At 40.3% G+C, this 26,498-nt stretch overlaps 2 protein-coding genes and 1 long non-coding RNA gene across 3 annotated transcripts; 2 read left to right on the top strand and 1 right to left on the bottom strand.

Moving 5' to 3' along the window:
- The first annotated feature begins 9,781 nt into the window (after positions 1 to 9,781).
- nap1l4a (nucleosome assembly protein 1-like 4a) lies at positions 9,782 to 18,151 on the top strand. The gene is made up of 16 exons (XM_085913736.1): positions 9,782 to 9,894; positions 10,707 to 10,740; positions 10,891 to 10,963; positions 11,427 to 11,568; positions 11,958 to 12,044; positions 12,505 to 12,639; positions 12,721 to 12,792; positions 12,872 to 13,011; positions 13,897 to 14,042; positions 15,182 to 15,204; positions 15,308 to 15,421; positions 15,494 to 15,523; positions 15,793 to 15,855; positions 16,198 to 16,255; positions 16,590 to 16,613; positions 16,936 to 18,151. The coding sequence occupies exons 2-16, from the start codon at positions 10,725 to 10,727 to the stop codon at positions 16,959 to 16,961; spliced, it is 1,149 nt and encodes a 382-aa protein (XP_085769862.1). The 5' UTR covers positions 9,782 to 9,894; positions 10,707 to 10,724; the 3' UTR covers positions 16,962 to 18,151.
- A 1,903-nt stretch (positions 18,152 to 20,054) lies between these two features.
- Positions 20,055 to 22,215, bottom strand: LOC147055921 (uncharacterized). The gene is made up of 3 exons (XR_015066321.1): positions 22,120 to 22,215; positions 20,662 to 20,785; positions 20,055 to 20,428 (listed from the first exon to the last, which is right to left on the bottom strand). It is a non-coding gene; the product is annotated as an uncharacterized LOC147055921 (long non-coding RNA).
- Positions 22,216 to 25,113: 2,898 nt separating this feature from the next.
- phlda2 (pleckstrin homology-like domain, family A, member 2) lies at positions 25,114 to 26,416 on the top strand. The gene is made up of 2 exons (XM_085914408.1): positions 25,114 to 25,698; positions 26,079 to 26,416. Exon 1 carries the CDS (start codon positions 25,239 to 25,241, stop codon positions 25,653 to 25,655), a length of 417 nt encoding a protein of 138 aa, XP_085770534.1. The 5' UTR covers positions 25,114 to 25,238; the 3' UTR covers positions 25,656 to 25,698; positions 26,079 to 26,416.
- Positions 26,417 to 26,498: the final 82 nt, after the last annotated feature.

The raw sequence follows: 26,498 nt of genomic DNA, 5'->3' as shown, positions 1-26,498 counted from the left end.
CTTGCGTGAGCTGGTACAAGTCAATGAGCGTCTGAGTGCGCCTTCCACCGCGTTCCGTTTTTTTTCCTCCTCAGACAGAAGCGTCCTTCTTTTTATACGCTCAGTTGTTTACAGTTTCTGACGTCAAACAAACTTAGGTCAATTCAGCAGTGCACGTGCACTTAGTATTTATATTCGAGAGCAAATGTGTACCGTACTTAATAACTATACTTCATGTTGCTATTAACGTATCTTAAATACACACCTAACCCTAACCTTTCTTATATACCCACATTTCTTAACGTCACATATATACAAGATACTACGTGCTTTAATTTAACCATACTCAGTAGTTAACTATTACTAACTATTACTATATATAATATATATACTGTATGTAGTAGACGCACGTACGCATATATATATATATATATATATATATATATATATATATATATATATATATATATATATATATATATATATATATATATATATATATATATATATATATATATATATATATATATATATATATATATATATATATATATACCAATTTGTAGACACTGCAATCACACGATAATCAAAGTCTTTACTTCAGGCCTAAATGTTAGGTTAGAATGGGTGGGTGAGGTGGGGGGGTTAACCGTGGAGAATTTAGTCACTTTATCAGGTCAATCCAATCTGTGCATCTCCTCGAAATTAGATTTCATGTTGTAGGGGGGACAAAACACACACATACACCCACGATGTACACTGCTCATACCCTGTTTAGGGCGGTCTCTGTCTTACCTCAGCAACAAGCGCATCACATATATTTGTAGCCTATTGCTTTTGGCTGAGGACTTAGCTGCTTAACGTGATTGTGGAGTGATGTACGTTGCCCACAGGCAGGCAGCGGTAAAAAGATTATCTGCGGACCTCTGGTCAAATGCTATGGCTGCAACCTTGAAGGGGTGCAGAAGAGGCATGTGTGACTCTGCGCTTCGACGTTTCTTGTCCAACCTGAGCCAAGTGGCTCAAAATGCTGGAGAGCATTATAGCCTCTGGCTTATGACTATTCTGACCCCTTTTGCGGAGCACAGAGAGGGAAAGGTTGAAATATAAAACAAACGATTGGAACAACGAATAGACTTACGATATATTTCTACCTTGTTGGAATGACGATAAATTCTTCATTGCGATGATAGGTCCATATTGTAATCTTATATGGGCTAATCAGCTGACACTTTTGTATTATTGCTCAGGCCAGTATAATATTACACGAGATGTCTTACTCTTGTTTGATTTGACATGTATTGTACATTTATTTCATGAATTTTAACACTCCTACTAGAGACTTAAATTGTTTTCTTACAGATTATTTTAAACCCCAAAGCAGGTCATTATTAAAATGGCAATAATAACAAACTGTTTGTCAGAATATGACAATTTAAATGCAACTTTAAATCTTTAGAAGTAACTCGAATGTTTAAGGGTGAAAAATTAAATTGATTTGCTTCCCGAAGGGGAAATTCAAGGTTCCCTTTTTCATTATTTTGACCTTTTGTTGAAAGTGTTATTTTCTGAAAGAGAAAACAATGCAACGCTTGACATTTATTTGCAATTAAGCATAATTATTCACACCGTAGTTAATACTTTATTTCAAGTGTGTGTGTGTGCGTGTGTGTGTGTGCGTGTGTGTGTGTGTGTTTTTGTGTGTTTGTGCATGCGTGTGTGTGCGCGTGCCTGCGTGTGTTGGAGAGCAACATATATCTTATTTACAGATGTCTGATGTCTTCATCAACAGAGGTGTTAAATCCAGGTCCAAAAAATAAAAACCCTGCCACAGTTGGGCTTTAGCCACTTGTGTTCATCAAGCACTGATTTCCAACTCTTACTAGGACCAATTGTAGCCAAGTGGTCATGAACTGCGGGTCATGACTGAAAGGATAATTTCAATTAATCAAAAAGAGTTCCCTTCACTGGTTGTACGCCCCCCCCCCCTTTTTTTTTTAGAAATAAGGTGAGAAGCTCAGGGAGGGGCTCAGGTTGAAGCCGTTGCTTTTTTGTATAGAAAGAATCCAGATGAGACGTCTTAGGCATCTGGTGAGGATGCTTCCCTGATGAGATGTTACAGGCACGTTTCAGAGAGAAGGCCCTGGGGAAAGCCCAAGCAAGACATGCAAGTGAGATGACTATATGTCTCCCACCTGGATTTGGAACTCCTTGGAAAACCAACGCAATGTGGCTGTGGAGAGGGACATCTGAGTGTTCCTTACTTAAGCTGCTACCATCGCAACCCATTTATGGGTAAGCAGAAGAAATGTAATTGATGGAGGTGTGCATGGAGGAGTGGATGGATATTCAAACAAGTGCTTCCGAATTCCAAGTAATGTCTTATTAGCTAGCTGAGGCATTTGTGTCAACCCCTGCCAACTAACTTTTGACACAATTGTGAAGAGGTGACACCTCTCCAGCATTCTTATCTCTGTTTTTCCAACTCTGGCTTTTTTTTTTTTTCAAAAGTTTTGGAAATACTTGCAAATTACACCGGGATTATAATTATTACAATTATGCATTGATTCAGTGGTTGCATTGTGCCATTGTAAGTGTCAGCTTTTGCCTGCGTAATTGTGGAACCTCAGACGGGTTAATTGCACCTAACAAGGCCAGCTGGACTATTATCCATCATCCTCCGCATTTCTTTCTTCGCAGGGCGGCAGAACGTCAGTTACCTTTGAGTTTAGCATCACAACACATTTTGTTGATGAAGAGAAACGGATATACAAAATATTGTCCGATAATAGTTTTTCAATCTCCCCTGACAAAGAGAAAAAAAACGGCAAAAAAGAAAACGTCGCAAATGCATCCGTGCAGATGATCACGTAAATTGGCCGGTGTTTCCGACATTATCAATTGCTTATGTCATGTTGATCAAAATGTATAATAAGGGGTCTCTATTAAATTGCCTCACACACCGCAACATTTTTGTATTAGTTCATTATGTTGGTCTTTATATATAAATTGGTTGAACAAGTTGTCATACGTCAAGTGTACGGTAATCCCTCGTTTTTCGCTGGGGTTACGTTCCAAAAAGAACATGTACCAATTTTGGGTCGCAGATGGGCTTGTAAGGTGAAAGTATCTTGAACTATGTACCAAAATGTATTGCCCAATTTTACGTCTTGCCCGACGCATAAACACATCCATACCCAAATACTCTACCAATGTTGTATGAAGATAAAAGGGAACTCATTGAGGTAAACTGGAAATGGGCAAGGAAAGACAAACACGGCATGTGTATATTGGGAATCATCCAGAGTTGGCCTCAAGTGGTGTTTTCCCAACACACTGGTGTCACGACAGTTCATTGCTCAACACTCAAACATTAAAAATGCAAAGAAGCAATGGCATTTTGTTTGATTGATGGAAATTTAATGTGCAAGTCGTTTGAAGCGTGTATATGTGTTTGCACTGCTGCATTTGTGCCATGCAAGCATGTAATATTTTATAGGGCAATAACAATTGCCCTAGCCCCATGCATTTCACTTGCCCCTCTAAATACTGATATATGTAATATGTAGCACATCCGCTTAGAGTCGTAAGCAAATAATTGACAACAGGACTAGTTTGTTTGACTTAGCTTTGACTCATCAGAATAATGCCTCAAGGAATTGTCATTCAAATGCACTGATAATTTTATTGACAAGTATCTTTGAGGGATTCAAATTTTGAGAAAGAGACTGGCTGTTGCAAAGGATCTATGATGTTTTGCTATTCGTATGAATTGTTTTTAAAAAAACTTAGACTTAGTGTTTACCAAATTTCAAGGACAATCTAACATATGACTGCGGAAAAACTGTATAATTGCTTGAGGCTGTTGCCGCACACTTAACTGCCGCGCACAAGTTAACTGGAGAGGTCTGTATTACACGGCTTTATAGTCAATTAAGGTCATCCACAACAACTTTGACAGAACACAAAGATGCATCTAAAGTTTCATTGAAGTTGTTCATCAGTAAGATTTGACTTTCGAAGTGATGTGATGATGCATGCACATTGCCTTTGGCAATACATATTTGATATGCTGCTGTTTTGCTTTGTTTCACAATGGAGCAAAATGTCACTTTTGATGGGTTTGACTCTGGTCTTGTTATGGCCATTGATGAGCTATTTTCCATAAGCGCAACAGGATGGTGGAAAGAATTGATGAGTCATAGTAAGTCAGGATTCCCTGCTGGTTCAATCAGAGGACCAAAAGCCAAATTCACATGCAGGGCAGTGTTTAATCTGAAAATAGCACGACACAAACATATTCAGATTCAAGTGTGACCAAGTATTTTTTCATTGCGTTGTGTTCTCATTTGTTTGGTATGTTATTAAATTAAATGTTATTACTAAATGTAAAATAAAAAAACGATTACAAAGGTTCAATTTTTCCAACATCACTACATCTAACATTTCACATACAAAACAAAAAACCCAAATAAAATATATGTATACAAGTTACTACAGGTTCTTGAGTAACATGCCAAGTTGACTGAGCAGCTGAAAACCTTTGCAGATTGCTTGCTCAACCTCCATCTTTTCACTTTCAGGCAGTCTGAATGGTTACCATCAAGGGAAAGGAAAGTTCTAAACTTTTGTTTCAATACCATTGCCATGTTGAGCGAAGTAATGTTTTTTGAAACAAGCGCCTTAGCAACGTGGTTGCTATAGCACGCCATCTGATTGTAATGCAACGAGTAGAGACTGAATCAACATCACATTCTGCTTTATTTTTGCTCCCAATCCTCCAAGACTCTGCACAACCTGTTAATAATATGAATGTTGGATTACAAGAGGTCCACACAATCTAATTGATCAAAATTGATTCATTGATTATTATTTTTTTCTTAAGAACGTTATTGATGCAGGGCAGTTTACAGACTGATGTGCAGAGGCACAGCACCCCTGTTTTTTTTTATATATATATAAAGTGATTAGGCCCGCGTTGTTCAACCATTAGCACTGTTCTGGCTACTGGGGTCAGGGCGGTAGTAACAGTGCTATGACGTTCTAATATTGGCTGTCTACCCTCTAGCAGTGACACGTAAGCTGTGTGGAACTAGAGACTCCCGATTAGATTTACCTTTTCTTAATGGGCTGCTGTCATCCACCAGCCTGCAGCGTCCCGCTAGTGCTTAATGAACATCAAGCAGCTGGGGCCGCAAATACACAACACTTGCTTGTGGTACGTATCTGCCTATACCTGTAACAACTTTCCATCCATCCATCCATCTTATTTCTGAATCGCTTTCCCTTACCATAGTCGCGGGCGTACTGGAGCCCATCCCAGCTGACTTTGGGCAGGGTACACCGTGAACTGGTCGCCAACTAGTCACAGGGCACACATAGACTATTCATGCTCATAATCACAACTATGGGCACTTTGGAGTGTTCAATCTGCCTACCATGCATGTTTTTGGAATATGGGAGGAAATATGGTGGTTTAGTTCTCGGAGTTCTTCTCCACCAAACCCACCATTTAGTTTTTGAACTTGAACTGAAAGAACATATAAATCTGAAATGCTGCTGTTTAATAAACAGGGCATTTAAATGCATTTAAGTGTTGTTAAATAAAACGTTTTGCCAAAGTGTTCCTTTTTATTTCAAATGAATATCGGCTTAAAATATCGGTTATTAGCCTCTTCAACCACTAATAATGGGTATCGCACTAAACTTTTCAACTGCTGGATTGTTTTTAATACTCTCTGGCAGCATGTGAATTGTGAATGCATTGTATTTTTTAGGTAAATAAATCAAACCTCTTTTGTTATGAAAGGGAAACTCTATTGTCTAAGTCAAACCCTGATGAACTCGTGCATACACTATTCACTTTTTTACCATTGCATGTTTTTGCAGACCATAAGTTTTAAAAACCATGATGGCTGGAAGTTAGTTTGACATTCATTGAAAGTCCTTTACTGTCAAAATATAAATAAATTGTTTTGTTGTCAAGCGTGAAATCCTCAAATTGCAGGAAACATTTTGTCAACTCACAGTCACCGACTCTGTGTGGCTGCATGGGCTCAAAGGTGTTTTCGGTGATTGTTGTTGGTGGCTAAAAGGAACAACAGAGGTTGCAGTGGGCAATGAATCAAAAATAAAGACGTTATGATTAAAATTGCTTATTGGTGCAAATGAAAGTAAATTGCACTCAAATTGCACAGAGCAGAGATTTCCGCCTGCTATAAACCAGATCAATGATTCAGCTAAATTTGTTGTGCATGTAGAACAGCCACATCAGATGAGATAGTAGTTCCATTTGCCATCCTTGCAGCCCCCCCTACCCCAGACGTCCCCTTGTGAATAATGACTGCAGCTGTGTCAATGGGGCTGCTTTGCTGTGTCTTATTTTGATGGCTTTCTATAGTCAGTGTGAATGTGTGTGTCTCTCTGATTATGGTGTACAAATAGGCCATTACCCATGTTAGAATGAGAGCGGCTTAATGGACAACAGAGGATGCGGGGGCAGGACTGCTCGTAAACACAGGCCCTGTCCCTCCGGTCATATCGATAACACCATCCGTGCCATCTGGGAGCTTGACCACTTCATTCAAAAAACCCAATACCACAGTGGAATGAGGTGGGCCACGTTGTACGCTCGTTCTCCGTGTTGAATCACCAGAAACAGACGAGTGCTTTCACCACTTCATGTTTTCTTTTGTCTTCTGTTGATGCTTGTGTTTGCGCGACATCATTGCGACTCGCACTTTTAACTCTCCGAATAAAAGACTGATTTGATCACAGACAAAGATTGGGTCTCAAAATATATTGGTTGAAAAGTCAAATCATTACAATACATGGGGAAATAAAAGATGAACAATACACCTGTCAAAAGTGCGACATTGATGTTGACAGATTGATTGCATTGACCGAAGCGTTCATATTACGGACAAAGAAATTTGGGAAAGCTAACAATAAATAACAATTTCTCTCTTGCAAATACCTCCCCATATTGAAGATAAAAATAGGACATGCTAATTGTATCCAATTTCTAACCTATGTCACATCTAAAAATATAAATGAGTGACATTAAAAAGTCTAGCTATACACTAATGTTAACTTCATGCTTAGCGGAACTACTGATGCACTTTTTTCATATATTTTATACCATTCATAAGGTTTGTGGATTTGCGTACAATAGTCAATCAGTTTTCTACATAGTAGCACATCACTGCTGCCAACTTTGCCGTGGGAATTTTTAGAGGGCCGCTATGTGTTCCAACTACAAGTATATTTGTCTTTAATAGTACCTGCTCAGGGGGAATTACTTCCAAAAGATTCCAGAAAGTCTTTCTGGGACGGCTATACAGCGATGAACACATTAGACTGTTCTCTTTTGCAGGATCTGTATGTTTGCACACTTTACAGATTTAAAGTGAGTGCATTCATGTCACCATCATAATTGGAAAGGCACCAGCGTATTTTGCATCCAAACAGCCAGGTGTGTGCTTCAGCCCATTTAGAGAGAGGGCATGGTACAAAAACAAAACAATTAGCTTCGTTATTTGGGTGTGGGGCTCAAAGCTCAATGCTTTGGAGTGCAGCTTTGAGCAAGAGTTGCAGGTGTCACCATTGTCTTTGTGAATGTGGCACCTAAGAAAGGAAAAGCCGACAAAGCTTCACAAGATATACTTTTTAATAAATCTGTTATGTCTAAGTACAAAGTCATACAGCCATACTGCAATGAGTTATTCAAGCCACTGAAGAAAAAAAAATACCCCCCCTCAAAAAAAAATAGAAATTGACATTGAGACTGTACAAAACATTTTTGAAAGCAGTGCTTTTTGTGCCATATGATGATGAGGATAACGATGGTTATTATTATTTTTAATAAAATTGCCTGGGAAAAAAAAAGCTCTTTCCATGAGACTGACTTATACACCTGTCAACAGGTATTCCGCATCTTGTGGGCAAATTTCTTCAAACATCTCTGCCGTAAATGATGCCTTCTCCAGACTGCAAATTTCAGATCCTTGCGGATTTTCAAATGGTCTTTTCAGAATTGTCCAAAGTTTAGTTTCTAGCCATTCTGTGAGCTGGATGCAGCCAGCAGCTCCAGATCTGAACCAAGCTGTCTCCACATTTCACAACAGGTATGAGGTTCTCTATGTTTCAGTTTCAATTCATCTCGTCATTTTCGAGTTATTCAGTGAACAATGTGGGTTATTCTTTCTTGAATCAGAGGGTACCAACATTTGACCATGTGTGTGCGTTTAGACAAATTCCATCTATAAATGCGCCACAATCATCCACAATTTTAGAAAATCAGCAATTACTGTATATTTGTCTACATTTGTGGCTCGATCCTAAATGGTACAATCACATTTGATTTTCTTTGTGAGTACAGATCTGTTCTGGTAAATGTCACACTGTGACAGGCACAAAGCCTGGTCACCACAATCATACCCTGAGGGACCCCGGTACTGTCACTTCCTCTCAAGTGTGCGCACGTTGCAGCAGTTGATAGCAAACAGAGAGAGGGCCTGATTTTGGTGACTTTATGCCTTTTACAGCATATGCTATTTCTGTAAAGAGCATGTTTCCTCGTCAAAAAAAAAAGGAAAAGATGAATCATTTAAGAAATTATGACCAATGCTTGACCAACTCATTTTGCTGGTTAGGGTATAAATAGAAGGGGCACATAAAGAGACACTATTCTATTTATACATTGTAAATGAGTGCCAAGAGGCTGCAGATGTGCTAATTTGACACTTAATTAACAATGAGAAGCAAAATAAAAAAGCATTTAGGGTAATATGGGCATATTGTGCATGTTGACAAAAAGTGACTCCAAGCAATGGCCACTCATTTAGTACACTGTACGAGTCACTTGTAATTGAATTTGGCATATAGATAATATCTTCATTTTGGTTTTCAGTTTAAAAAAAGTCAAGTGACAAACATTTGAATCGTATTACTAGATATTTTACTTTTTTACTTTTACTCCTACTTTCCCTGACCCACCATCACGTTTGCTATAATTGCCAAGACTGATCAATTAAACCACAGGCTATTTGTGTTCAATAAAGGTTTTGACAACATAATAAGCAATAAGAAAGTGTCTTTGCGAATCTATAAATGAGGCAAATATAAAGCAATAATCATAACATTGACAAAATATTGAAAGATATGCCTGCAACTAATTTGATCTGGCAGTGGAAATTTCGGTCCATTCACCAAAGAAACTCACTGCATGAGATGAAGAACTATGAGGCCATCTGGTGGTCATCTAACCACGCTCACCCAAACTAAAAAAACGTGTGTCCACATTTCACATTTTAATTATGGGCCTTGTGCATTGTTGCACAGAAACACTAAAACTGATTTAAATCACTACCAAAACATGTATGAAATATAGCTTGTCTGATATTAGTATGTTTAAGGTGAGCTGCGGGCCTACGACCTGTAAACCTCTGTTAAGACAACATTTTAAATTAGTGTCGAGCTTATTGAATTTTTATATAACAAATTCTTATTTCATAATTTAATTATATCGCACCGATTGTTTCCATTTTGGTACGTAATGAATAGCATGACAGTCCATAAAAATGTACCTTTCCTTGGTGAGGAATATTTGACTTTTAAGAATCAAAAGAAAATTAATTGATTGGCATAGCTTCTATGTAAAGCTCTTTAAGTTATTTTAAAATTATGCAATGAATGTATGGCTTTTCCATAAATGTTATATTTGGGGTGGGCAGCTTGGCATGTTTACTGACAGCCAAGAAAACGGAATTTAGCCATCAATTTGATTAATATTAGTAATAATTATTATGTTGATCAGCAGAGGGCAGTCGTACATCGCTGAAATATAAGTCGTCACACCAAGGAAGAAGAGTCGAAGACGCGTGAGAACTGTGACTTGATCGCCCGACGTCACAGGTAAAAAGATCCCTTTAATCGGTGCTAAGTAATCGTAACGAGCAGTTGAAGCAGTCTTTGGAGATCGTAAACTCTTCTATAAGGACTTCAGGTGAACTGGCTCAAAGTTACTTTGTCTCCACTTTAAACAACTACAGTGCTAACGGTAGCCAGCAACTACTAGCTTACCAATGCTGCTAGCAAGGAGCTAACAGCTGTATGTTAAACGGAGTTAACACGTGCACAGTGGTGTTATGAAGTCACCTTTTTTGCCGATTATGATCCTGCGCGACTTTTGGCATCTGCACAATGACTGTTACACCATTATTTTACTGTGGCAGTTTAATGACTAGTCACACAACACGTTGCTTCGTACTTTGTTGCTCGTCAGCTAGCGCTTTAGCCCTGTCAAACGTGCAACGCCGCCTATTCTTGTTCAGTAGTGACTGCCAGGAAGCCAAACTTAGACGGTTTGAAATCGTGCACCTAGTCTGCGTTTAATTCCACTGTGTAACTGTCATTGGGCGTCGAGGGCGCTTTCACTCGCGAGCAGACGCCAACTTTGTTTGTCGTAGGCTAGCTCAGCTGCCAGCCAGCGCGTCACTTCGTCATCGGCCCGCGCTTGCTCGCCACCTTGTGCCCGTCACACCTGGGCTCTTTGCAAATACGTATGCCCCTTTGTAATAACGAGGATTTCTTTGTGCCTCATGTTGGAGACCGTGGCGTAAGGGACTTGTTTCTGATGGTGTTATTGATCAATCCCGTGCGGAAAGTAACACGCATTCACTCTCGCTACTTGTGGTAGCTTTATCTTTGTTTTCTATTATTCACAGGAAAGCAGCATCTCTGTAATGGAGGTCAATAAAGGTAAGTGCACCTTTGAGTTGGCCTTGTACAACCCGGTGAAGCATTGCTGTCATTTTGCTGTCTTGATTAAGTTAAAGGTCGTCTTAATGCACAATTGAACAAGTTTGATTGACCTTATGAATGAGACTTCATTCGCACACATTTTGGCAGGTAAAGGGGAGCCGGGGTTGCAGAATCCTCTCGGACAAATGGACAAAACTGTTAACTTGCATGCGGTGGAAAGGTTGGTATGAGTTGCATTGTAGGTTACTCAAAACACTTAAACTACACAGGCTAGTGATGAGGTCATGTTTTGTTTCCATACTATGCTATGCTACATTATTGTAAGGTGGTTTGACTGTGCTTAAAATGCAACACCAACTCAGGTAGTATTAACTGAAAATAAATCAACTGCAACTTGTCCGTTGCAAGAAAATTGAATGATGAATGAAAGATACTGCTTTCGGAGCAGCATGTAAAGCAAATAAGCGTTTACAATGAATGCACTGGTAGGAGCAACTCTGCACATTACAGTGTCCACAAAACCCTATTTTAAAAAGGTTGTTATAAACAAAATCACAATTGACTGATATTAATGTTTTCTTATGATTGTTGGTTTTGTATATTGAACATTTTGTCCTGAAGATTCAGAGATGACAGTCACAACAGTGCCCCCTGAAAACCTTTTGCTGTACGTTCTACCACAGCCTTCCCAAATCAGTGACGAGGCGAGTGCATGCCTTGAAAAGGCTTCAGGTGCAGTGTGGCAACATCGAAGCCAAGTTTTACGAAGAGGTTCATGAACTGGAGAGGAAGTATGCTACCCTCTATCGGCCATTGTATGAAAAGGTATTCTTTAACTGTTATCTTAAGAGTCCAACAAAATGCTCGAGTGTACCCGTGGGCTTATGGACACTCTTAAGTGGCGCCAGATGCCGCTCTTGTTCAACCTGAAATTGGTTGGACTGCATCCATAGTGCTATAGTGTATACTAGTACAACGAGTAGCCGACTGTTGTCGAGGCTATTTCCGGAGCTAGTCACAAGAACCAAGCCATTCTCCGTTGCCCTAATGATTGGCGGTTAAGGTTTGCCTGCACCTGTGCGTGCAGCACTCAAACTCCATGAGGATAAAACGGTTCAGAAAATGGAAGGAGTGATATTTCAGTCTTATTGTGATCTATGCCTGTTTGCAATTGCTCTCTTTAATCATTGACACTACTGTGTGTTGTGTCACAGCGAAGAGAGATTGTCACGGGCACAGTGGAACCCACAGATGCAGAGTGTGAGTGGAACAGTGACAAAGATGAAGAGGATGAGCTATCTGTAAGTGGAGCTTTCAGTGAACTCTTAAAGGAGACCACACAAGGAGCTTCCGGGGTTTCTGACATCTGCCTTCAAAATACAGATAGGCTAAAGAATTATAGCATGCTTAAAATGTATATGTAATTGAAACTGCGCTATTTTGGGGGCATGGGGCGTTCTGCCTCATGCAATGCTGAGTATGTAGGTGTCTGGGGGTGGAGTCAAACCAACCCAGCATCTGTCCCTGTGTTGAGCACCTTTTCTGCCCCCTCCTAACAACCATTTTACCTCTCTGTGGTGTAAAGTAGTTCCAATGACTCTAGAAATGTGTCTTGACTATTTAATTAATGGGATTTATGCCTGGATTCTAGTCAAGACTCGTGGTTCCTTTTTTAAAAGTTAAATTTAAGAGAGAAAAAAAAATATCTCAATACTGTATATAGACCAGACTTACTGGTTGTTGTCTGTCCTTTTGCTGCAGGAGCAGATGAAGAAAAAAATAGCTATTGACTCTGCTAAAAAGGATGATGCTGTACCGATGGAAGACCCAAAAGGCATCCCGGACTTCTGGCTCACTATATTCAGGAACGCAGACATGCTGTCTGATCTGATCCAAGTACATTTAACGCTTCACTCGAACACAAGTATCTCCCGGCCCATTTCTTAACCTTTGTATTAACTTTTGGTTTTCTGCCAGGAACATGACGAGCCAATCCTGAAGCACCTGAAAGATATTCAAGTCAAGTTTTCCGAACCGGGACAGCCCATGGTCAGTATTGATGCGTTAAATAAACAAGACGACTCCTAAATATGATTGCAAACATTGTAATCTTATTTTGGAATTTCAGAGTTTCACTCTGGAGTTCCACTTTGAGCCCAACAGTTACTTCAATAATGCTGTCCTTACTAAAGTCTACAAAATGAAGTCTGAGCCTGATGCTACAGAGCCTTTCTCTTTTGAGGGCCCAGAGATCATCGACTGTGCCGGGTGAGATACGCACTTGGCAGGCTTCTTATGGTGTATTCAAACCAGAAAAGTCCTATGGTCTGGACCAAAAGCGGACATTTTGTGCGGTTTCTATTCAGACTGTACATTTTGCAAATGAAGTATATTTTGGAAACTCATCCGCACTTGTGACGATCTGCTCCCATTGGACAGTAATGACCAGGGCGGCACACAGAGCACAGACTCAGAAATGGAGGAAAATATGCGAGTCCTACACTCTGTATTCCTGGTCTGCATATTTGTCCTATTGGTTCTTATCTACGCCATTTGTATTCACGCCTGAAGCGAACCGCTCCAGAGTTTGTTTGGAAGTGAACTGAGACCACTTTAAAAAGTGGGTCTCGGTCCGGTTCTCTCATCCGCACCAGGATTTGTTTGCATTATCTGCATAAACGCTCCAGACCAGCGTTAGAATCTAACCCTGGTCCTTTTAAAGTGGACCAAACAGTCAGGTCTGAATACACCCTTGGATTATTCTTTGGACTCAAATGTCTAAACAACATGAGATGGTGGTAATTCTCAAAGATTGATCTAAAGTTTGTACAGTGTAGTTTAAACAGATGCATAGATTTCACAATTGAATGCCAATGGGTCATGCTATAGATTTGTAGAGAGTGCAGACCACAGGTGAAATTTTATTTCAAAAACCCATTTTTGTATAAAATGCCTAGATTAGCTGCTGCTAGTTGTCATCCAGTTGAGGGCTGACAAATGGAAGAAATCACTTTTTTACTTTTATGCTTTATACAGTATATATCACACACAGTAATAAACAACAGTTGGATGCCTGTTAGGGTAAAATGTGGTTGTCTACAACAAGTAAGCAATGTTGGTAATAACTAACCTTGGTTTTCTTTCTCCCCGCAGCTGTCCGATAGATTGGCACAAGGGGAAGGATGTGACTGTGAAAACGATCAAGAAAAAGCAGAAGCACAAAGGTCGTGGCACAGTCCGCACAGTCACCAAACAGGTCTACAACCCCTCCTTTTTCAACTTCTTCAACCCGGTCAAAGGTGAGTGTTGGTGCATGGGCTTCGTCATTATTTGTATATTCCTTGTAAACTGTATTTGTATACTACTCAAGACATTGTTTTACAATATGGGTCGAGTTGTGTCCAAATGATTCACACGAATACAGCTGCAATTTTCACGTTTTCCCCCAATCTACAAATATATTTGCGATTTAATATACTTCTCACTTACAGCTACAAGTTTGGTAGCTTGACGTTCGATCCCAACTTGCCAATTCTGCAGTCTGCTTTGAGAAAAAGCCCTTAAGAGGAGGCGCTATCAATTGACGTGTCCTCAATTGCCCACAAGCAGCTCGCTGCTTTAAACTAAACTCAACACTAGAGGTCGCCACGATTGGACAATATTTTAACTACACTGTGTCTGGGTTGACGTTGAACTCTCCTGAAACTCTCTAGTTCCACGACTAAACTGATGCAACGTCCTGTTTAATTCTTACAATCAATTCAAACAGCAACCATGATGATGCTACCCAAATTAGTGTATGTATAGATTCTATAGCGTCAATCTTAAGGGTAAGGCCAGATCCTACTGGTCATATTTCCAGATAATGCGCTATAACATTGGTCTAGTAACTCCTTGTAGGCATTCCTGGTTACAGAAATGTCTCTGTTTGTATCTGACATGTCTGGGCAGGTTCTCTCTTCGGAGGCTGACCTGACATCTGATTGGTTCAACCCATGTTTGTCTCTTTGTCTAATATCAAGCTGTGATTGGAGAATACGAATAGCTTTTTCTTAGCTACTCTGAGCTTCCTTGCTGCATTCATCTATTGTATTGAATTAGTTCATATTCCGATTTGTATTGTTCAAATGTTGTATGCAAGGGCTTGGCGATTAATGGCCTTTTTTTCCCAAAATGTGTTAGCTGATTTTCAAACTTCCCCCCGATTTGCTTATAGAATAGCAAATGACAAAAAAAAATGAGTTTTACTTTGCTTTCTGTATTTCCTTTGTTTCTCATGATTCCAATCAAGTCATACACCTCCCCCTCCCAGGATTAATGCTACATGTGAAGCACTTTGTCAATATAAATGGTTGTATTGTGTGTGGGTGTGTATAGATAGATTGATAGACTGAGGTTTTTGCTGATTATAATATTATATTTCTGTTTTCCTCCACAGCTTCACCAGACGGTGGTGAAATGGTGAGTTGCTGTCAAAAATCCCCGAGCATTTGTCGTGCAGCTATGACCTGGTTAATTGCACTCTTTAATCAACACTAATTTTGTTTATTTTTTTCCAAACTAGGACGAGGACTCTGAGCTAACTTTTGACTTTGAGATCGGACATTTCTTCCGTGAGAGAATAATTCCCAGAGCAGTGCTGTATTTCACAGGAGAGGCAATGGAAGATGACGACAGTGTAAGTAAATATGTGATCTTTGGTGGAATATACGTGGTGGAATTAACATGTTGTTGTTTTTTTAAACTACAGTTTGATGAGGAACTAGAAGAAGGCGATGAGGTTTGTCATTTTTCTTAACTCGCTGAATACGAAATGGACTGAGGTCACATTTAATGTTGAACGCTTACCCTCCCAAAAAAATCTGATTTTACCCCAAGAATCCGACATGAGCATTAAGACCTGTAGTGTGAACCAATCGTAGTATTTACAATTTTAATAAGACAGTTAGTAGAAAACTGGGATGCTGTGTAGTCTATGCCACAAAGTAAGGTTCTTTAACACCTTCTATGCCCTGATTTGAATAGTTTATCTTTCTTTATGCTTGTCAGGAGCAAGACGATGATGATGACGACGATGACGACGATGATGACGATGGAGACTTTGACCCGAGGGTGTGTATGAGTATATGTTCTTTGGTCATTTCTTGTGTTCATATCGCGTTATAGAGTCCTTGCTTCCATTCCTACCGCAGTAAGGCAACACAAATTTGTAGTCGTCTGTCATTAACCTCTGCACACGCACTAGTAGTCACAATGACAGCGTGTATGTGACAAAAACATTTCGATCAAATAGTCAAATAAAAACCCGTAAAGTTCTGAGTGTGCCTTCAAATGCCACATGATATGCGGGTGCTCAAATGACTACATTGTGCACCATTCAAAACCTTGAAACATATAATCCCCGTATCTGCAAGTGTTGGTGTCCATATGTATCCAATTACCATCTCGGTGCAGTGCCCCTGTAAGCCTGGCGCGTGCACGGCGCCGTTGCCGCCGCCGCTATTCACACCGTGTGAGCTTCGATTGTTCTATTCATTTATCTTATGTTTCTATTAAACCAAGTGCTTGAGTTAATTGATGTTTCTCTTACGGGGCCTTTATACTTACCTTATTTGCCAAAGTGCTAGCTTGTGAAACACCTTAAAATAGCTGTATTTGTAAATTGGGATAACACACATGACCTGAATTGACCAGCATGACATCATCCCATTCATTTCTGTCTGAAGCACTTTGGCTCTTCATTGTGAGTGTGGGCCTCGTTTCAAAAGAGACTGTCTATTTGAGTAGAATTAGGTTCGATGAGCTTGTTGAACGTCTGCATGACATTGTCTTTCCTCCCACCACAGGCCTAATCAATCATGCATTTCTAGGTAAGGAGGAACTAGGAATGGCTGCCTACTGCAGTCTCCATCCATTCAAAACTGTCTTTTTGCGCTTGCTTCTTTGGCTTCTCTATTCCTGTAATCAAAGGTTGCGTTTTGGTGATCCTCAATCTCACATCCTGGGCATCCTGTCCCGCTCCTCTTTTTTGCTCCGTCTACTCTAAGGCTGCTCCCCCACCATCCGTGTTGCACCAAAGCGGGTTTAAACTCGCTGCATTTCCTGTTAGCTGCTTCTCGCTGTCAGCCAATAGTTCCATTTAGCCAAACCTCGCTCCCCTCCTTGTCTGAGTTGAATGTTTGTCTCGCACAGAAAGAAGCACCCGCCCAACCTGCTGAATGCAAGCAGCAGTAACCACGGTGACCAGTGGACAAGGAGACCTGCTATCCTTCAATTCAGCCAATCAGCCAGTCCTCTTCTTGCAGCCCACTTCTATGAATGGTCATCCAAACGCAATAGATACAAACCAAACAGCAAGTGCATGACTTTGGGTTTTTTTTTTTTGTTTGTTTGTTGTTTTTGCTCACAACGCCTATGTTTGGCATCTTTCTCGTTCCAAACGGACGTATCCTGGCAATTTTCATCTTTCTGCTAAAGTGGAGTGCATTACTGCCAAAAATCTCAGCACGTCATAGAAAAAATGAAACTTAAAGGACTCATAAAATTAAGTTGCTATGGATCTGTTACTCAGGGTTTTTTAACATCAACACGATATCACTAGGGAACTGCAGAGCAAAGTCAATTTTGGCTGGGGTTTTTTTTGTGTTTTTTTTTCCTCTCAATGTATAACATTTAGTTTTGTTTCATACTTGTGGTTGTCATTGAATTATTTATTCTGGTGTCATGCAGCAGTGTAGTGATGCTTTTCAGGAAGCCACATGGGTGGAGGCTAGCCTCCAATTGATTCAAAACTGCCATGTTCCAATTTTGAACGTTTAATCGTGGGAAAGTGTTTGACGCAATGCTGCGTTCAGATGCCAATTTAAACAAGCATTTAACAGAATGTTAGCACTTCCTGTGCCCTACTAAAGCTCCCGATCAGTCCAGTCAGTATATCGCCGCACAAGGACAGACGGAAGCCAACTCTGACCTTTCAAATCCGTGACAGCATGCAGGTTGTTTGGCTGTTTTCTGCTCTAGCAAGCCTAATTGAATGTTTTCTTCAATTGTGTCCCCACTTGTACATTGTAATCAGCATTTAAAGTTGTTGTTTTTTTTTTTTTTATTGTATGTGGGTTTGTTTTTGAATCATTTGTTGAAAACGTGTTGCCAATGTTTTTTTCTACTGCCCTTTCGATTCTCTTTTAGTTTGGATACCCTTGTTGGCAGGTCATCAGAAGCAATAAAGCAAATCGCCTGCTTCTCTTGATTGTATTGAGCTGGTCACTTGCGTCTGAGTTGTGGTTGTTGTCCTGAAATGTATCACACGGGGTCCTGTGCCAACAAATGGCCTTAACTTGTTAACTTGGCTTATTCTCTTCAATTTGTACAGAGTTAAAATATTCTATTAAAGTTGTGCACCAATGAATCGTGTGTTTCTGTGAATGTCTTGACTTCACTGCTTATCTTAAATTCAAAATTAAATCTGGCAATCTAGGTTAGGAATCATTCAGTGAGCTAGAATATTTACTAAAACGGTTAGGAGGTTGAGCAACTCTATTTCTAAACAATTTATCAATTATAAAATGTACTAATTTTACTTGTACGACTGACAAGTGCCTTTTCTTCCAGATCATTTTATACTTAGTGCTCCAGGGACACAGCCCTGTGAGCATACAATTGTCCAAAATGATTTGGTAATATAAGATTGGCAGGTGACAGGAGTATGTAACCCAACATCTGCTTTAAGTGTTCCAAAACTTTGAAGTAATTAACATACATTTTCACATCGCTCGAATATCAACAAGCACCAACATGAGAGGAGTGGACCATGGTCTTTCTCATTCACAGCAGAGCCGACTTCACCCTTGAAGAATTTGCTAAAGTGCCAAGCGTCGTGGCAAGAGAACCAGAATGTCAGGAATCCAGTCCCGCAGATAGAGAAGAGAGTGTCCGCTCTTGTGAGAGACCGTTGTAATGCATCATGGGAGATATGGCCAAGTGCTTTGAGGTTTCTGGAGGAGAGGTGAAGGGCTGGGCTGGTGTCTTATTTAGAAACCTGTGTTTTGTTCTTATCGTGTCACTCACCTTGTACAGACTCACTTCTCAGCTGTGTGTGTTCAAACCTTGGGTGAGTCGAGGTGGCGGCGTGAGAAAATGAGACGTCTGGCTTCGATCGAGGTGACAATCAAGTCCAGACTTATGTTAAAATGCCTTTTGGTTTAATGTCGTGCATATTTTCCAGTCTGTTCTCTTGGACTAAAATTTTGATTAGTTTTGGTGGTTTGACCGCAAAACAATGTGCTATTGATGCTGTGTGTGGGATTTACTAACAAAGACTCATTCTATCTAAAGACTTTCATTTCATTTTCCTTTCGCTAAGATGCAAATTAGACTTCTAAGGGCAACATTGAACTGATAAACTTACACTTTTTGACAATTTAGGGGCTTCCATAAATCGAACATACATGTTTTACGTACCTGGCCGAACTTGTAGATGCCACACAATGCCGAAGGTCAAAATGTTATTTTTACGTTTAGACACAAATCTTGATAATGGTTGCCGACAACAAGACACATCCCTACCTTGATTTTCCACACTTGACCTTTCATTGGAAACACAGACTGGCCTAATCATTCCCCAGCGTAGAACACGCTGTGATTTTCTTCGAAGCACTTGTTTGAATCCAGTGACACACTTTACAATACTGATTTGGAAATGCGCTTTCCGATTCGACTTTTTAGGTGATTGTGATTCAAATGATTCGTGTCTTGGCTACACTGCTACCCAGTAGCTATTTTGTTGTGGCTGTTAGATTAAATCAGATTTCAGCCTCTATCAAAGTCAAAGTCTGCTTTATTGTCAATTTCTTCACGTCAAGACACACAGAGATCGAAATTTCGTTTCCTACTATCCCACGGTGACAAGACATATTACATATTATATTATATTGTTCCGCGGACAAACAAAACATTCAAGTAAACAACACAAAAAGTAAAAACAAGAAGGCACATGCGATGAATGAATAAGAGCAATAAATAAATAAATAAATAAATAAGAGGAGCAAATGTGCATACAGCAGTCAGAACATTAACGCTGGCCACTTTAACTTCAACTCTAAACAAGAGGACAGTTTCTTGAACCCATCAGATGAGTCCGTGCGGGACATGAGGGCAGTTACCACCAAAATGTTCTATGAATGTCGGATTTAATTTCAATACACCAAAGTATCTAAAATGGCGTCTATTTAAAGCTCTTCCGCCCACCCAAATAGAGTCTTGAACCTAATCTGCTCAAAATCCAAAATGAGTCGGTTAGCAATTCTGTAAGTTCTAAAAGTGAAAAAAAGGTAAAGACCAAAAGTGGGCTTGCCATCTTCTCTTCCTCATTGAGCACAAGTGCACACAGGGCGCTCTCTTCATCCCTCCGGCAGCTGCAGTCGAAGCCACTGTTGCGCTCTTGGCTCCAAGGTGCTCTTGGCAACACTTATAAACTGTGTGTACGTGACCACAGAGTATGTGAACGACTCGGCTTGTGTGGACTCTTTTGTGCGTTCGGAAGCGATGCGAGCCAAATCTCCTTCATGAGAGAATGAGAGGGATAGAGGCTCACTTATGCTGATGACCTTCCGGTGACCTTTACAAGTCACCGAGCGTGATGAAGAGCTCATCGTCTGTTGCTGGTGTTGACACATGGATCACGCGTCTATGCAGATAGAAGATTATTTGCGGTTATTCTATGTAGTTATGTCATCTGTCATCAAGAAAAGATGTCACCAGGTTTTTCAGCTAGGCCAAACAATAAATATACTTCTGGTTCATTCATAGTCTGCCACACCATATCCATGCTATTTGTTACCCTGGCTGTAGGTCAAGCGTGAGGCCTAAACCCGTCAAGTGCAAAATCCCACCCATGGCCCTGCTTCTATCACGGATTACCTTCAATAATATAGAAATAGTCCATGTTGATCACATGATCTTCTTTGAGGCTTTGCAGACACTTCATTATAGGACAGGCAGGGCGACGGCAGACCTGCATAGCTGTCATTCTTTGACAAAGTCCCTGGAACGGGACAGAGGTAGATAGATACATTAGCTCTCACCGCAGACTCTTTAATTGACGACGGTGCAATTAATACGGCCTGACATTTACTGTCTAATGACATTCTGTCGCTGCATTTGTCAACGTAAGTAGGATCACGTGAAGAAATATGCTGCGCTGTGTGTCACAAGGAAATAGTCCACATTTTTGTGCACCACAGGTATGCCAGAGATGTTGATTTTATTTTTAGCCTGATCTTATTGTTATCAAGATGCCTTCTTCCAAACAGGAAGTGAACATGCTATGTAACTGACTGGTGAAGAATGCATGGTAGAGGTGTTTTTTTTTTTTTTTTCTCCAACAGTTCCTCTGGCAACGCTATGTTTGCCACTCATCAGCCATTTGTTCTTTTTCCCACGCTGCTGAATGCCACCCGTGCACACACACACACTGGGCTTATCGGAACAATGCTTCAAAATAGCTGCTAGAGTCTCATGGCGAGGGCATTTCACCAAAGAGCAAAAGGCGCAGTTACGACTTTTACAACTGGTTCCCAAGAGTGTGCATCTGTGTGAATGCGTGTGTCACAGTGCAGCTGTTACCTGCGGGCTTCTGCTGTGCATGTCAACAGGTCATCACAACAAGCTCAGCTACACTGCTCCCTATTGTCATCCCGGCTATGTATAGCCTAGCAGGCTTTCACCGGATATTACGATGTATATCAACACACGGCCTCGCACTGATTTATCAGCATTAATGTGTAGAAATCCAAAAGCCATGTGGAAATTTGTTACTCGATTTATCGCGACCGAGACAGAATGTGTTTTATGTTGAAATAGCTTCGGTAAGAAGGCTTAACATCAAAAACATAGCGAGCCTTGTCAGTGCCACATCACTTACTTGAATGGACTATCATGTCAAATATGATGGGATGTCTCAAGGTGAAGGATTGATGACATTTTGGCACAAATATGTATATTTTAAAACTCCAACTATGAGTATTAACTCAACAGGATTAAATGGAGTCATGCAAGCATTTGTCTTTTTCTTTGCTTTTCTAGACTAATTTCTACAGTGGTAAGATGACAATGGACATAAAAAGTCTACACACCCCTCTTTAAGTACCTTTTTGTGATGTAAAAAAAAAAAAAAAGGTGCCCAAGATATCTTTTTAAAGAAAACCTTTTCCATTATTTATGTGTCTTAAATAATTTGTAAAACAACTACACAATTTCCCGTTTATTTTTTATTATTTTGTTATAGTCCAACAAAACCAAGATTGGACTTTTTGCCCATAATACAAAAAGGTATGTTTGGCTCAAACGCCAAAAGAACATCAGACTTACAGTACATACTTTGGGGATGTTCTTCTACAACTGTAACTTGGGGTCTTCCTCGAGATGGATGGAATTATAAGGAGTCAATGTTTGCATGTAACTTCCGAACTTCTGCCAAAAAGCAAAAAGACGAAAAAGACAAAATTCACATTATACGTATGAATATATTCAGAGGCACTTTAAAGGGTGTTTAAATATGTGTTGAATTGATTCCCATTTAACATGAGGTTGAATGTAATTGGTTGGTTCTGTACATTGCCACATCTCCGTTATGAGGATTTGTACACTTGCTTATTTTTTACTTCCCCTTTTGAAAAGATTTATTCTTTAAGATTCATTTAAGTTGTACAGTTTATGTGACACATGAACAATGGAAAACACTGATATTCTGTTTTATGGATTATGATTTAGATAAATAAGTAAAAATAAAAATAAAAATAAAAATAAATAAGGGAACAGAAGATTTTCTTTTTCTTTTTTTTTCAATGGGCGATTTGAGGTCAAATTAATGTTTGAGGTTTCGTTGTATTAAATGTATTCCCAAAATGTGTACCCTATGTACAAATGCTGACACACACAATCACTAACACTGTTAGACATTAAACCGTTACATCTGTTGTTGTGCATTCATTGACTGGAATTGCCTTTACCACAATGACTGGAATAAGTAACACCCCACAAGTGAACTCTAAGGGTGGGGTTTAGGGCCAAAAATAAAATAATTATACGACTTTTTAAGCCATCCATTCATCCATTCTTATCTTCTTAATCATCCATCCATCCATCCATTCTTATCCTGTTGAGGAGGTCACAAGGAGCTGGAGTGGAGCCTGTCCCAGCTGGGCCCTGGTCAAATATGAATTACACTCTGAACTGGTCACCAGACTGTTCAGAATCAGTCAAGGAATATTTATACAGTATTTATTACAGTTACTATCACACAGGTTCTGACACATATGGATCATTATAACCACAGTTATTTTCAACGCCAACTATTTAAAGCTAATATAATATGTGTTTTCAGTGCTGTGATTCATAATGAACAAAACAGGCACTTCATGCCCCAACAAGACAAGCAAACACTTCTCACCTGATGTATCACACCCGCTGCCCCCGGCTGACAAAAACTCCCTTATGCTGAAAGGAGAAAGAAACACAAAAGGGTTTCTGGGGGGTTGTCTTTTTATGTGATAATTACTATCCTCCTCTGTATTTCCACATGGCACGTTATCATGTTTCCGTTGTGTGTCCCTGGCGCCGCAGTTTAGTCTATGTACAAAGAGCGGGGGCCGGAAAGTGCTGATGTTAACTTCAAGGCTGCCACAACGCTCACGACAAAACAAAACTCCTCCTGGATCCATTTGACACACTCCCACACGTTCAGTTTTTATGATCGCTGCAATTGTGCGGCCACACGACAGGGTTGTGCTCTCCGTTATTATTTCCACCCAATGATGTCATATTGGTAAAATTACTTCTTAAGTTTTTTTAGAGTCTAAAATGATGATGATTTAATGATTATAATGCTCTAAAAAATATTCCAAATTGTTCTCGAAAACTGACAAGACAACACAAATCATTTTAAAGATCGAAATAAAATTGTTGCTAACAACTTCGATCAGGAGATTTCTATGTCCTGGTAAGTTTATCGTGTGGTTTGACGGACTTCATCATACTAATTGCTCCATGCCTACAAGACTATTATAGTATTTATGTTTTGTCATCTAAAACTTTGTTCTATATTTATAGTATACTTCATGTCTCCTTTGACAAACACTCATGCATGGAGTCCGACTGAGTCACTGGGTCTTCCTTTGGCAAGCAAAGTGTTCCACTGCAGCTTGCTGCCACCCACGCTGAGTCACAGAGCCCGGGCATGCCTTCACCACAAAGTTTCCTCAAAACAGTCACACCAGGTGCGCACACCTCCAGGCAACACCAAAGATCCCTAAAACAAAGTGAGGAGGAAGGATCAACAGATGAGTACGTGGTGCTATTTTCTGAATAAAAAAGGATTAACGAGGTAGACAGAGCTGGAGCTCCAGGAGGTTCCTCGAGGGGTCAGGCTTGTTTGTAGTGGAGACTTAATGACTGTCAGCTTCCTAAACAAACTCCAGGAGACGGGCGATGCACAGCAAACATGAGTCATGTGATGAAGTCAGTTCTAGAATGAGATGCATGTGTGGATAATAACACAGCAAAAGGAAAATGGCGTCATTTTGACTCATAATTGGTACTTTGTGAGTGGAACATTTTATTTTTTATTTTTTTTACAAAAGAAAGTATATTGTCCTTTCCACTGTCTTTGTGTCTTGTGAAACAGTGAAGCAACACCAAACTTTTTGTGTTGTGACTTTATGACCCTTTTTCCTCCATTCCTGTGTGTTTTAGTGCCTCAGACTCGTTTGGGTGTGGCTTTTAGTGGCTTGACAGCCACCCACACCAAAAACAGATTCACAAAACTTTCCTGAAAACTTTATCAGGGGCCACCTGACTTCATCATTATTAAATATTCTGTGTAAAATTACTTTTGGAGCTAAATTTGCACCTTTATTATGATGCTGGAAAACAGTGGCCAATAATAAGACCTATATAGTGGAGATTTAAGGAACTAGATCATCAGGGGGTGCTGAAGAAAATGAAACAGTTTCACTTGATTTGTTTGAAAATGATTATTTATTGAAAACATATGACCAAAAAATAGCTTCTTCCTCCATACTGTAAATGTAATGGTTCTTTCTTGATAACCAAAACTAGCTGAGAAGGGCACCATTTGGACTGATCCCCACAGTAGGATGAGGGGTTAGTAACTCATTAACATGGTGGGTGCGCCGTGGTTTGGTCCACCTTTTTGGTCCACTTCCTTTGGCCTCTGAGCTTTCCAAGCCTTTCGCCCACACACATAGAGTCAGCCTTGAATCAACCCACTGACAGCTGCTGATGCATTCCCAAAAGCAACTGACGTCAGGTGGGCGGGGCCCAGGCCAGGGCCGGGCTATAAAGGTGCCCTCCACGTTGCGCTTCATTCATAAAAAGCTACCGTGGATTACGCCGACACGACGAAAGGCTCCTTCCTCGAGCTGCTTTAACCCAAGTTGACCTAGGCAACTTTCGGAAGAACATTCTCTCCCAAAAAAATGAAAATGTCCGCGGCCGAGATCTCCCAGGTGCTCAAAGAGGGCGAGCTGGAGAAAAGAAGCGACAACTTGCTCCAGTTCTGGAAGAGGAAGACCTGCGTCCTGACCCCAGACAGCCTCAACATGTACGCCGACACGCAAAAACGCACCAGGGGCAAAGAGCTCAAGTTGCAGTGCATCAAGAAGGTGGACTGCGTGGAGCGCACCGGCAAATTCGTCTACTTCACCATCGTCACCACGGACGACAAGGAGATCGACTTCCGCTGTCCGGGAGAGGACAACTGCTGGAATGCTGTGATCACCATGGCCCTCATCGACTACCAAAACCGCAAGGCCATCCAAGACTTCAAGACGCGCCAGGACAACGAGAGCGCGTCCCCGGACCAGCATGAAAGGCACATGGCGAGGGCTCCCTGAGAACCCCCGCCCCACCCAAGCCTCACTCTCTTCTCCTAATATGGTCAGTTCAAATCCTCCAATTTTTGCTCTAAACTGAATTACAAGGAGCTTTGTATTATCCATCCATCCATCCATCCATCCATCCATCCATCCATCCATCCATCCATCCATCCATCCATCCATCCATCCATCCATCCATCCATCCATCCATCCATCCATCCATTTTCTGAACCGCTTTGTAAACTGTCAATTTGCAATAGAAAAGTATTGTGAAATGAAACCAATTTAAATACAAGCGAATACATTTTAAGCACAATAAAACTGAAATCTATAATACAAAACTACACAAAGTAATTCCATCTCCTCTGAAGGTTCGCTTTTATCCTATGACCTAATTCTCTTATAATGTTTCTCAAATCTCATCTCCTTGTTCCCCTTCAGGATGTGTGCGTGGCCCACACAAGAAATAATCATTCAAGGACCAAGCAAAGGGAAAGATGACGTCATCCAGTCCAGCCATGGATTGTGGACTGAGCTTGTCGCAATGACTCTCATGTCCGGCAGAGATTTTCCTAACTTCACTCACATGGACTGACAAGTGAAGTTTGCTCTCATTGGAGCAACAGAAAAAGAAGAATGTCTGTTAATTTATTTGTTTCCAGGATATAGTGTCTACTGGTAAACTGCACTTGTATTGTTTAAATTATTTGCTTGTTTCAAAGCGTGGTATGTGTTTCTATATTTATTTCAATAAATATATGTGCATCTTTTTAACATAATCTGAAGCATTTCATTACTTCCCCTGAAGAGTTTGTTAGAATTGCTTGAACGTTAGTGTATATCTGGAAGAAGGTGCAGCGG

This window comes from Syngnathus leptorhynchus, chromosome 6 (genome assembly GCF_054491065.1).
Source record: "Syngnathus leptorhynchus isolate UIUO chromosome 6, UIUO_Slep, whole genome shotgun sequence".
Lineage (NCBI taxonomy): Eukaryota > Metazoa > Chordata > Actinopteri > Syngnathiformes > Syngnathidae > Syngnathus > Syngnathus leptorhynchus.
Note: the sequence above shows the minus strand (reverse complement) of the source record. Positions and strands in the feature narration are given on the sequence as shown.